This window comes from Dendrobates tinctorius, unplaced genomic scaffold, assembly GCF_039654945.1.
Source record: "Dendrobates tinctorius isolate UK_male_01 unplaced genomic scaffold, ASM3965494v1 ptg000069l, whole genome shotgun sequence".
Taxonomy (NCBI): domain Eukaryota; kingdom Metazoa; phylum Chordata; class Amphibia; order Anura; family Dendrobatidae; genus Dendrobates; species Dendrobates tinctorius.
This window is the reverse complement of record NW_027361737.1, coordinates 23,102,481-23,115,508: the sequence shown is the minus strand read 5'-3', so window position 1 is coordinate 23,115,508 and position 13,028 is coordinate 23,102,481. Positions and strand designations below refer to the sequence as shown.

The 13,028-nt window shown below is 51.1% G+C and overlaps 1 protein-coding gene and 1 long non-coding RNA gene across 4 annotated transcripts in view; one reads left to right on the top strand and one right to left on the bottom strand.

Annotated features, from left to right (window-relative positions):
- LOC141095365 (uncharacterized) overlaps window positions 1-309 on the bottom strand; it is a 49,149-nt gene extending 48,840 nt beyond the window's left edge. The window contains exon 1 of one of the 2 annotated variants that reach the window (XR_012233365.1): window positions 221-309. This is a non-coding gene — a long non-coding RNA (uncharacterized lncRNA). Of the gene's footprint in view, window positions 1-216 lie in introns of both variants that reach the window. The other variant, XR_012233364.1, reaches the window with a different exon arrangement.
- Window positions 310-5,784: 5,475 nt separating this feature from the next.
- Window positions 5,785-13,028, top strand: part of PPP1R7 (protein phosphatase 1 regulatory subunit 7) — a 60,201-nt gene continuing 52,957 nt past the window's right edge. Inside the window, exons 1-2 of one of the 2 annotated variants that reach the window (XM_073581199.1) lie at window positions 5,785-5,988; window positions 11,137-11,235. In XM_073581199.1, the coding sequence (XP_073437300.1) occupies window positions 5,946-5,988; window positions 11,137-11,235 (142 nt within the window). In that variant the 5' untranslated portion in view covers window positions 5,785-5,945. Of the gene's footprint in view, window positions 5,989-6,123; window positions 6,152-11,136; window positions 11,236-13,028 lie in introns of those variants that run through there. The other variant, XM_073581200.1, reaches the window with a different exon arrangement.

The following is a 13,028-nucleotide window of genomic DNA, read 5'->3' as shown; positions in this document are numbered from 1 at the left end:
TACATTACATAGCACCAAGCCTATCCTCCTCCTACAGCACATCGCTCCCCTGCCTATCCTCCGCCTCCTCTACAGCACATCCCTCTCCTGCTGCACATCGCTCCCCTGATTTCCTCCTGCAGGACATCTCTCCTATCAGTGAGAAGTACCCGTTGTCTCCTATGAGCAGAGCAGACCAAAGCAACACATCAAACACTGTAGTTCTAGGAGACATACTGACACGGCGCCTGCGCGGTGGATTTCAGCTGTCACTAGTCACGAGGTTGAGCAACTGTCGCTGATTGGTGGAGACGAGCACTTCCGGGAGCGAGAGGAACAGACGCACAATGTAGTGATGGGAAGTTCGGCTCTTTTTGGTGATCCGGCTCATTCGGCTCCGCTCACCATAAAGAGCCGGCTCTTTTGGCTCTTTAAACGGCTCTTTTTTTAAACAGAAATCCGTTTTCCACAGTGCTCGTTCTAGGTCTTTGCCTGTGAAGTGAGGGCCTCATTCTCCCCGTATGACGCAGTGTAGACTGTTATTCAGCATTGCTGCTTCCTCAGATTGTCAGCTCTTGTGATCAGGCCCCGACTCCTCCTCGGTTGTAGTCTTACCATGTATTGTGGCATTTTTTGTTAATGTCCTTTGAGAATTAGTAAGTGCTGTGATATGTGTTGGTGCACCTGATGCCTCCTGATCCTGATGCAAGCGCAGGTCCCTGCGTCCCTATGTTAAGTATAGGGATCTAATCTGGATCAGGATGCATCAGGATTGCTACACATCACAACGCACCGTACCACAACACTAGTGGGCTGTATCCTACCATGCTGGGGGGCTATATACAATGATGGGGGGGCTATATACCATGCTGGGCTGTATTATACCATGCTGGGGGGCTATATACAATGATGGGGGGCTATATACCAAGCTGGGCTGTATCATACCATGCTGGGGGGGCTATATACCATGCTGGGCTGTATTATACCATTCTGGGGGGGCTATATACAATGATGGGGGGCTATATACCAAGCTGTGCTGTATCATACCAAGCTGGGGGGCTATATACCATGCTGGGCTGTATCATACCATGCTGGGGGGCTATATACCATGCTGGGGGGCTATATACAATGATGGGGGGCTATATACCAAGCTGGGCTGTATCATACCATGCTGGGGGGGCTATATACCATGCTGGGCTGTATTATACCATGCTGGGGGGGCTATATACAATGATGGGGGGCTATATACCAAGCTGGGCTGTATCATACCATGCTGGGGGGGCTATATACCAAGCTGGGCTGTATCATACCATGCTGGGGGGGCTATATACCATGCTGGGGGGCTATATACAATGATGGGGGGCTATATACCAAGCTGGGCTGTATCATACCATGCTGGGGGGGCTATATACCATGCTGGGCTGTATTATACCATGCTGGGGGGGCTATATACAATGATGGGGGGCTATATACCAAGCTGGGCTGTATCATACCAAGCTGGGGGGCTATATACCATGCTGGGCTGTATCATACCATGCTGGGGGGCTATATACCATGCTGGGGGGCTATATACAATGATGGGGGGCTATATACCAAGCTGGGCTGTATCATACCATGCTGGGGGGGCTATATACCATGCTGGGCTGTATTATACCATGCTGGGGGGGCTATATACAATGATGGGGGGCTATATACCAAGCTGGGCTGTATCATACCATGCTGGGGGGGCTATATACCATGCTGGGCTGTATTATACCATGCTGGGGGGGCTATATACAATGATGGGGGGCTATATACCAAGCTGGGCTGTATCATACCATGCTGGGGGGGCTATATACCATGCTGGGCTGTATTATACCATGCTGGGGGGGCTATATACAATGATGGGGGGCTATATACCAAGCTGGGCTGTATCATACCAAGCTGGGGGGCTATATACCATGCTGGGCTGTATCATACCATGCTGGGGGGCTATATACCATGCTGGGGGGCTATATACAATGATGGGGGGCTATATACCAAGCTGGGCTGTATCATACCATGCTGGGGGGGCTATATACCATGCTGGGCTGTATTATACCATGCTGGGGGGGCTATATACAATGATGGGGGGCTATATACCAAGCTGGGCTGTATCATACCATGCTGGGGGGGCTATATACCATGCTGGGCTGTATTATACCATGCTGGGGGGCTATATACAATGATGGGGGGCTATATACCAAGCTGGGCTGTATCATACCATGCTGGGGGGGCTATATACCAAGCTGGGCTGTATCATACCATGCTGGGGGGGCTATATACCATGCTGGGGGGCTATATACCATGCTGGGCTGTATCATACCATGCTGGGGGGGGCTATATACCAAGCTGGGCTGTATCATACCATGCTGGGGGGGCTATATACCATGCTGGGGGGCTATATACCAAGCTGGGCTGTATCATACCATGCTGGGGGGCTATATACCATGCTGGGGGCTATATACCATGCTGGGCTGTATTATACCATGCTGGGGGGCTATATACCATGCTGGGGGGCTATATACCATGCTGGGGGGGCTATATACAATGATGGGGGGGCTATATACCATGCTGGGGGGGCTATATACCATGCTGGGGGGGCTATGTACAATGATGGGGGGGCTAAGCTGGGCTGTATCATACCATGCTGGGGAGCTATATACCAAGCTGGGCTGTATCATACCATGCTGGGGGGGCTATATACCAAGCTGGGCTGTATCATACCATGCTGGGTGGCTATATACCATGCTGGGGGGGCTATATACAATGATGGGGGGCTATATACCATGCTGGGGGGGCTATATACAATGATGGGGGCTATATACCATGCTGGGGGCTATATACCATACTGGGGGGGCTATATACCATGATGGGGGGGCTATATACAATGATGGGGGGCTATATACCAAGCTGGGCTGTATCATACCATGCTGGGGGGCTATATACCAAGCTGGGCTGTATCATACCATGCTGGGGGGGCTATATACCAAGCTGGGCTGTATCATACCATGCTGGGGGGGGCTATATACCAAGCTGGGCTGTATCATACCATGCTGGGGGGGGCTATATACCATGCTGGGGGGGCTATATACCATGCTGGGCTGTATTATACCATGCTGGGGGGGCTATATACCATGCTGGGCTGTATTATGCCATGCTGGGTTGTATTATACCATTCTGGGGGGCCATATACCATGCTGGGCTGTATTATACCATGGTGGGCTATATACCATGGTGGGCTATATACCGTGCTGGGCTGTATTATACCATTCTGGGGGGCTATATACCATGCTGGGCTGTATTATACCATTCTGGGGGGGCTATATACCATGCTGGGCTGTATTATACCATGCTGGGGGGCTATATACCATGCTGGGCTGTATTATACCATGCTGGGGGGCTATATACCATACTGAACTGTATTGTACCATGCTGGGGGGGTTATATACCATGCTGGGCTGTATTATACCATGCTGGGGGGGGCTATATACCATGCTGGGCTGTATTATGCCATGCTGGGTTGTATTATACCATTCTGGGGGGCCATATACCATGCAGGGCTGTATTATACCATTCTGGGGGGGCTATATACCATGCTGGGCTGTATTATACCATGCTGGGGGGCTATATACCATGCTGGGCTGTATTATACCATGCTGGGGGGCTATATACCATACTGAACTGTATTGTACCATGCTGGGGGGGTTATATACCATGCTGGGCTGTATTATACCATGCTGGGGGGGCTATATACCATGCTGGGCTGTATTATGCCATGCTGGGTTGTATTATACCATTCTGGGGGGCCATATACCATGCTGGGCTGTATTATACCATGGTGGGCTATATACCATGGTGGGTTGTGTACCATGTGTTGCTGGGCTATACACTATGTGGATGTGTTATATACCATGGGGGGTACATTTTACATTATATTCTATAAGCGGAGGCTGTGTTATATAATATGGGGGGCTACATTATATTCTATGGGGAGGTGGGCTGTATTATATTCTATTTGGGGCTACATTATATTCTATAGGGGGGCTGCATTATAGTCTATGGAGGGGCTACATTATATCCTATGAGGGGGTTGCCATATATTCTATGGAGGGGCTGCATTATACTATATGGGGGGGACTGCATTATATTCTATGGGGGGTTACATTATATTCTATACAGATATTATATCCAGCCCTGCATAGACTCAATATTAGATAACAAATAACTTTGTTGCCCTATGAAGGGGGGGGGGGGGGGGGGCGAAAAATTTCTTGCACAGGGGCCCACTACAGTCTATGTCCGCCCCAGCATTAGTGTGAACGCAGCCCCACTCATGCAGCCCCTAACCAGGAGCCCCCATACATGCTCCCAATACATTGTATTATCATTAACACAGCACAGGGCACAAGCCCTTCTAGTGAGGCAGGAAAGATCACTGTATGACAGAGCAGCATGCGGGCATAGTCTATATTATGTCTGCAGTCTGGTCCCGTACAGCACATCCGTGTGCAGCCAAAATATGCAAGTGTGAGACCAGCTTAACCCTATATAATGATTGGGGCTGGCCCGAGATCTCGCCACAGGTTTGACCTAAAATCACTTTATCTTCCCCTCCCCTTAGGGCTCATACTCACTAGCGAGAGACTCGGAAGATTCTTGTGCGAGTCTCTTGCATGGAAACCTGGTGCTGCCGCCGGCACTCGGACTGGAGCGTGCGGCTGCATAGAAGTACATGTAACCACACGCTCCGGTCCGAGTGCTGGTGGCAGTGCCGGGTTTTCATGCGTGAGACTTGCACGAGAATCACGTGCGTCTCTCACAAGTGTAACCGTTAGCAGCAACACCTGCCGCCGTCTCTCCTCCTCCCTGTAGTGTTGTCCTGAATCCTCCTGGCCCTGCGTTCAACGGGATCGTTACATAGCGGCACTAACGCTGTAACGGATGAGGTAACGCCCCCATTGGCCGCAATGCTACTAACGCATCCACAATCGGCCTGATGCGTTACTTCATGACGCCCCCACAAATGCTGCAGACCGCGTTCCAGGGGCGTGATGAAGTAACGCATCAGGCCGATTGTGGATGCGTTAGTAGTATTGCGGCCAATGGGGGCGTTACCTCATCCGTTACAGCGTTAGTGCCGCTATGTAACGATCCGGTAGAACGCAGGGCCAGAAACGCAATGTGAACCCGGCCTAACACTGAGATGATGATATACCTAACAATGTGCGGAGCCTCTCCTCCTACACACCATATACTGTATGTATGCGCCAGGGAGGAGGGGCCAGGAAAGTGGAGCTTTATTTGGGACTAAGGCTGTGTGCACACGCTGCGGATTCTGCTGCGGTGTACAGTACCATTATTCCCTATGGAAATACAAAACCGTAGTGCAGACGGTGCGGATTTTTCCGTGCGGTTTTGAAATCGCAGAAAGAATTGACATGTCATTTCTTTCTGCGGATTCCGCTGCGGTTTGCCATCTCCTTCATTCTGGAGATGAAAAACCGCAGAGCAATCCGCAGATAATACCGCAGGTTTTTTGACCTGCAGATTTACCTGTGGTTTTTACAAAATCCGTGCGGATGAATCCGCACCCCAATCCGCAGCGTGTGCACGGAGCCTAAAGGTAACGCACAGGCCATTGCAGATGATGATGATGACAATGTGCTGCGTCTCTCCTCTTACACATAGTCACACCCTATATATGCCATGGAGGAACCGGCAGGATAGATTTGGTACTGAAGGGTTAACTCTCGTGCATTTATCCACATCTCCTCCTCTCCTGACCGCTCCTCCCCCCAGAAGAGTCACAGTCAGGATTCACTACTTCCAGGCGCCAGAAAAAGAAAAAAACGGCTTGTTCACCCTGCAGAGCCGGCTCATTTCGTTCACAGCAGGGAGCCGGCTCTTTGTATCGGATCGTTCACGAACGACACATCACTAGCACAATGGCGACGGCGAGTGGCGGGGGTGAAGTGCAGGACATGGAAGGTAGGGATGGCGGGCAGCTCGGGGCGGCCGTGGCGCGGACCTGTGTGGGAATTATAGGACTTGTATTTATGGTCGGTTTAGTGTTTAAATGTGGAACTCCAAGTTCCAGTGTGAGCTGTCAGTGATGGAGGAGCAGGTGAGACGTGGAAGATGTGCTGTGCAGGTGAATGGTGGCTATTATTCTCTGGTATCATCAGGATCACTGTAGAAGGATTTGTGACCGGTCCCTGCCCCCAGTATCTCTGACAGCCCCCAGACACACATGCAGACTGCTGGCTGTGGTTGTCAGGGGCACTGCCTCCCTCAGGTGACAGAGAGGTCACTGGGGCAACTGCCTGACACCCACAGGTGCAAGCGGAGCCCAGTCCTCATTTGGTGTCAGCTGGTTGCCTTGGCAACTGTACCATCTAGCCGAAGAGGAGCCTCTCCCCATCTGATGTCAGATACCTGGACATCCCCTTTACTTGAGCGTGCATGGTTATGGTGCAGTATGAAGCAGCCATTGGCCAAACAATTATTACTGGTGTTGGCTCTGATATTTGTGTCACAGGGTGGATGTCATCCTGCGTGCGGAGTGCCAGCTCCTGACAGGTCTGCTGTTATCAGTCAGGATCCAATCATTGTAGAAACCTTGGTAATTGGCTATTGATTCCTGTGATGCTGATTTCTAACCCATTAGTATCAGTAAGGAATCTCAACTCTTCCCATGTGGTGTTATTTGGTGTGATCCTAATGCGCCCCCCCCTGCTGTATTAGGGAAATGTAACCGCTAATAGTGAGAGGGTAACGCTCCCCACCCATTATTGGTGGGGACATGGCTGGTTCTGTTGTAACTTTTAATGACACCTTACTTTTTACCATGCGATGTACTGGAAAACTGGGCAAAAATTACAAGTGCAGGAAACGTAGTAATAAACACCCCAGTAAGTGTTTTTCATGTTTTTGGTGGTGGTTTTTAACACAAAATGAACGTGATAATCTGATTCTCCAGCTCAGTACATTTACGATGATACCAACCTTGGTTACATAGGTTGAAAAAAGACTGCGGTCCATCAAGCTCAGCCTTTTTCCACCAATTATAAATTTTGTCACTAAATTAGCTATAACCCATTTCCTATTTAGCGGCCAGAATCGCCATTCTTCCACCCATAATGCATGCCCCTTAGTATGATCTTAGGAAGGAATAAGTCATCTGTCAGTGTTTTGTACTGGCCACACATATATTTATACATGTAAGGCTAGTTTCACACTAGCGTTTATTCCCTGCAGCGCACGGCGCCGCTAAGCCCCGCCCCATCCGGTCATCGCCGCCTACTATCGCACACGGCTGCATGCGATCTGTGCACCCTATCTTTAGCAGAGGGTGCGCAGATCGTGCGCTGCGCACTTTTGAAGGTGCGCCGGTGTGCGCCAAAAGCAGCATGTTGCATTTTAGCGCGCACGGCGCACCTTCAAAGGTGCGCAGCGCATGCTAAAATCCTACTAGCGCACGACCAGCGCACGATCTGCGCACCCTATGCTAAAGATAGGGTGCGCAGATCACATGCAGCCGTGTGCGATAGTAGGCGGCAGGGGGCGGGGCTTAGCGGCGCCGTGCACTACAGGGAATAAACGCTAGTGTGAAACTAGCCTAAATGAGATCTCCTCTGAGGCGTTTTTTTTTTTTTTTTTTTTTTCTTAGCTAAACAAGCCCAACTTTCCAACCTTTCATCATATGAGAGGTCTTCCATCCCTTGTAATAATCTAGTTGCCGCCTTTGACTTTAATTTCTGAATGTTCTTTTTTAAATGTGGAGCCCAAAACTGGATCCTATATTCTAGATGTGGCTTCACCAGTGATCTATAAAGGGGTAACATTACGTTGGATTTTATCTCTTTTTTTTTTTATACATCCTAAAATCCTGTTTGCTTTTCCAGCAGTAGTATTACTCTACATTCAGCCTCATTTGCCTAGTGTTTGCCCATTCAGTTATCTTATCCTGATCATTTTGCCATACTGTAATGTCGAGGTCTGATTTTAGTATCCTGCATAGTTTGGTGTTGTCAGCAAAGACTGACACTTTACTCTCAATCCCATCCAACAGGTCATTAATAAAGAGCTTAAAAAGTATCGGTCCTAGCACAGATCCCTGCCACACCCCACTGCTGACTATATCCCAACTAGAGAACATACCATTTATGACGACTCTTTGTTTCCTCTCCTTTAGCCAGTTCCTTACCCATCTGCATATAGTTTCCCCCAGGCCTCTGTAGCTTCAGTATAAGGCTTACATGGTACAGTATCAAATCACATCAGCTTTCATACCAACATCCAGATTTGCACTTGCCTCCTCACAGAAACCCAACATTCCAAGACATGGAAGTTATTTTTTATATTTTCTGGTCCGTGGAGCTGTGTGACGGCTTGTGGCCTTATTTGTGAGACGAGCTCATGTTTATAATAGCAATTTGGGGTAGATACAAAATTGCGGGGTTTTTTTTTGCTTTACAACAGTGGGAAAAAATGATTTAAATATATATATAAAATTGTCATCCCCTCCCCCCTCTTTCCTACATATAAAAATGCACTAACAGTAAACATGTAGTATTGCTGCATCTATAAAGTCTGATCAGTCAAAACCACAAAAAGGAAAAAAATAGACATGGCAGAATTGCGGGGGTTTTTTTTCAGTCCCCTCCCTTAGTGAACTCAAACCTATATATTGTAATGCACGGTCTCCGATGTACGCCAGCCATTGGAGCACCGTCATGACATGCACAGGGGTCTTCAGGCGACCCCCAGCTGTCATTGCAATCTATGCTTGTCGTCAAAAGCACCGCTCAGTTAGAAAGGCAGCAGCGCTGGGCAACCCCTTTAAATATAAAATTGCTCTTAAAGATGTCCTTATACTTTAAAGGGAAGCAGTCGGCAAAAAAACACCTGTATTCCTCTGTTAGTAAATGCCGTTCTAAACATATGCAGGTGTCTAATGGGAGGAGTGGCTAAAGGGAGAAAATGAGGTTCTATTCTCCCTGCCAGTCATCGGGGGCTGTGGACAGTTTGTCATCTCTCTACACTGAGCACAATGTAATCACGTCCACCGTTCCTTGACATCTGCCGTGTGTGTGTGCAGTGTGACTGTGAAGTGTGTGCGCCCAGTGCGGAGCAGTGTGAAGTGTGTGTGCGCCCAGTGCGGAGCAGTGTGAAGTGTGTGTGCGCCCAGTGCGGAGCAGTGTGAAGTGTGTGTGCGCGCCCCCAGTGCGGAGCAGTGTGAAGTGTGTGTGCGCGCGCCCAGTGCGGAGCAGTGTGAAGTGTGTGTGCGCGCGCCCAGTGCGGAGCAGTGTGAAGTGTGTGTGCGCGCGCCCAGTGCGGAGCAGTGTGAAGTGTGTGTGCGCGCGCCCAGTGCGGAGCAGTGTGAAGTGTGTGTGCGCGCGCCCAGTGCGGAGCAGTGTGAAGTGTGTGTGCGCGCGCCCAGTGCGGAGCAGTGTGAAGTGTGTGTGCGCGCGCCCAGTGCGGAGCAGTGTGAAGTGTGTGTGCGCGCGCCCAGTGCGGAGCAGTGTGAAGTGTGTGTGCGCGCGCCCAGTGCGGAGCAGTGTGAAGTGTGTGTGCGCGCGCCCAGTGCGGAGCAGTGTGAAGTGTGTGTGCGCGCGCCCAGTGCGGAGCAGTGTGAAGTGTGTGTGCGCGCGCCCAGTGCGGAGCAGTGTGAAGTGTGTGTGCGCGCGCCCAGTGCGGAGCAGTGTGAAGTGTGTGTGCGCGCGCCCAGTGCGGAGCAGTGTGAAGTGTGTGTGCGCGCGCCCAGTGCGGAGCAGTGTGAAGTGTGTGTGCGCGCGCCCAGTGCGGAGCAGTGTGAAGTGTGTGTGCGCGCGCCCAGTGCGGAGCAGTGTGAAGTGTGTGTGCGCGCGCCCAGTGCGGAGCAGTGTGAAGTGTGTGTGCGCGCGCCCAGTGCGGAGCAGTGTGAAGTGTGTGTGCGCGCGCCCAGTGCGGAGCAGTGTGAAGTGTGTGTGCGCGCGCCCAGTGCGGAGCAGTGTGAAGTGTGTGTGCGCGCGCCCAGTGCGGAGCAGTGTGAAGTGTGTGTGCGCGCGCCCAGTGCGGAGCAGTGTGAAGTGTGTGTGCGCGCGCCCAGTGCGGAGCAGTGTGAAGTGTGTGTGTGCGCGCGCCCAGTGCGGAGCAGTGTGAAGTGTGTGTGTGCGCGCGCCCAGTGCGGAGCAGTGTGAAGTGTGTGTGTGCGCGCGCCCAGTGCGGAGCAGTGTGAAGTGTGTGTGTGCGCGCGCCCAGTGCGGAGCAGTGTGAAGTGTGTGTGTGCGCGCGCCCAGTGCGGAGCAGTGTGAAGTGTGAGTGTGCGCGCGCCCAGTGCGGAGCAGTGTGAAGTGTGTGTGTGCGCGCGCCCAGTGCGGAGCAGTGTGAAGTGTGTGTGTGCGCGCGCCCAGTGCGGAGCAGTGTGAAGTGTGTGTGTGCGCGCGCCCAGTGCGGAGCAGTGTGAAGTGTGTGTGTGCGCGCGCCCAGTGCGGAGCAGTGTGAAGTGTGTGTGTGCGCGCGCCCAGTGCGGAGCAGTGTGAAGTGTGTGTGTGCGCGCGCCCAGTGCGGAGCAGTGTGAAGTGTGTGTGTGCGCGCGCCCAGTGCGGAGCAGTGTGAAGTGTGTGTGTGCGCGCGCCCAGTGCGGAGCAGTGTGAAGTGTGTGTGTGTGCGCGCGCCCAGTGCGGAGCAGTGTGAAGTGTGTGTGTGTGCGCGCGCCCAGTGCGGAGCAGTGTGAAGTGTGTGTGTGTGCGCGCGCCCAGTGCGGAGCAGTGTGAAGTGTGTGTGTGCGCGCGCCCAGTGCGGAGCAGTGTGAAGTGTGTGTGTGCGCGCGCCCAGTGCGGAGCAGTGTGAAGTGTGTGTGTGCGCGCGCCCAGTGCGGAGCAGTGTGAAGTGTGTGCGCTGCTGTGAGATACACATGTACTAATTGTATATTTAGGTAATTGATGCCCAGAAGGGAGCAGGGGTAAGGGGGTGGACAATATTGGTTCATTTGTATCTGTTAAAATGTTTTTTTTAATTTTTTTTTTTTTAATCTGATTTAAAAATAAAAAGTGAATGGGGTCACATTGTGACAACTACACGACCACTTCATGCATAGAGTTTTATTTATTTTTTACAATTTGCTTCTACATAATACTAACTTTTGCTTCTCAGTTGATAAACGGGCAGAGTCTGAGGAGTCTACAGATGATGACATTAAGGAGAAGCGGGCGCCCCCAGATGGCGACGTGCAGAATGGTGACCAGCCTGCAGGTACCAGCCTTATTCACTCCAGAGTCTTTGCCTTTTATACAAGATGTCATGTTTGTCAGATTATGGTAAAATAAACCCGACGGCAGACTCGTGCTGCGCTGACTGCCGGTCACTGCGCTGTTGACGCCATGTATGTTTTACTATGAAACAGATGAGTGGTCCGAGGCAAGCGGCTTCTCCCCACGCGGTACTCCTGGACTGACAAGTGTTGTCCTATGTATGTGTATAAGAAGAGACCTGTCAGATAAGGGCAACAGGGATAAGTGAAGGTTTGGCCAACAACTGTCTCGTGTATGGCCATCTTAAAGAAGCGCTTCCATTAAAATTGTGATAATGTACATGTAGTGTAATTGTTCTAATGTTCTCACCGATCGTCGTCTTCTCCAGTTTTCAACCCTGTTCCAGTCCTTTTTCTGAACCACGTGACTATTCCAACTTGCCGGCTTGCTCTGCGCCATGTGTGAGATCTGGAAGTCTTGCATCGTAACACTCGGCACTGCCGCCGGCACTCGGAGCGGAGCGTTCAGCGGCATAGAAATACACGCAGCCACACACGCCGGTCCCTAGTGTCTGTGACAATGCCGGGTGTTGAGGTGCGAGACTCCTGCAAGTTTCTCACCAGTCTGACCCCGGCCTCGCATTGTAAGACTATTCAGCCTCGCTCTGATGTTGTAAAGGCGACTTCCATCCCGCACACAAAGCGCAGAGTGATCAGAGTCTGAACTTTAGTAATGTGACGTAGAAGAGGAGCGGAGCAGTGCTAGAAACTGGAGAAGATGGCGATCGGTGAGAATATCATGCACTACACAACATGTGCATTGACACAGGTCTGGCCCTAATGGCGGTGCTCTAAGATGCAGCTGTCACCATGGAGTGAAATGCTGCCTATGTATTTTAAAGGAACAGTGTGGAGAACTGGATGTGCAATGGTTAAAGGGGCTTCATGATTAGAGATGAGCGAATTTGTTCTGGTTCCCGGCTGATCGGCACCACAGCTGCGTGTGTGTTAGGCTCTCCATGCATGTGCTGTGACAGTGACACAGCCGCGACGTATGCAGCTGCGGCGCCGACCAGCTATCCTGCCGGTGCGATCCAGGAAGCCAGGTTCCCTCTGCAGCATAAGAGGGGAACCCAAACATATTCGCTCATCTCTACTCATGATTTCTTCAGGTCAGATTCACACATCCATGTTTCATGGTTAGCGTATGGACCACGACATGCGGATCATCCGCCAGAGACACATCTGTTATCAGTCCCCATGTCCTGGACCTCTGCTTTAACGCCCATCGTGGCTGTACTCGAGTGGATATTCGGGGTCTTGGCTTTTCTTGTACCATTCCACATCCTGGTACTTTATAGTGCTCCATTTGGTGACCGCTTCCAATACACCCAATTAGGGCTTTGTGAGTGAAACTAGGGCCTCCGCTATGAGCCGTTACTTCTCTGAAGGGATGCCAAAAATTGATAGAAATCCGCATAAGCCCACTGTGATCTATTAGCCGCATGGAGAGTGAGGACTTGTATGAGTGCGGCTCCCGGACCAGTGTGATCAGCTTCTCTCTGGGGAATCTGCCATCCAAACATTGGAAAGCATTATCCCATTCTGCAGTAATGAGTTGTAAATGTGTGTAATAAAGCCTCATTATTGTAGCTTTGCCAGCGGGTGACGTCAGCAGGGTCTCTAGATTGGCTGTAACATATCACATTAGTTGGCAGGAACCAGATGGAAGTAAATAGAGAAGTATTGTGCACATTAGCTCCACGGATTCACTACCAGCAGATACATGGGGCCT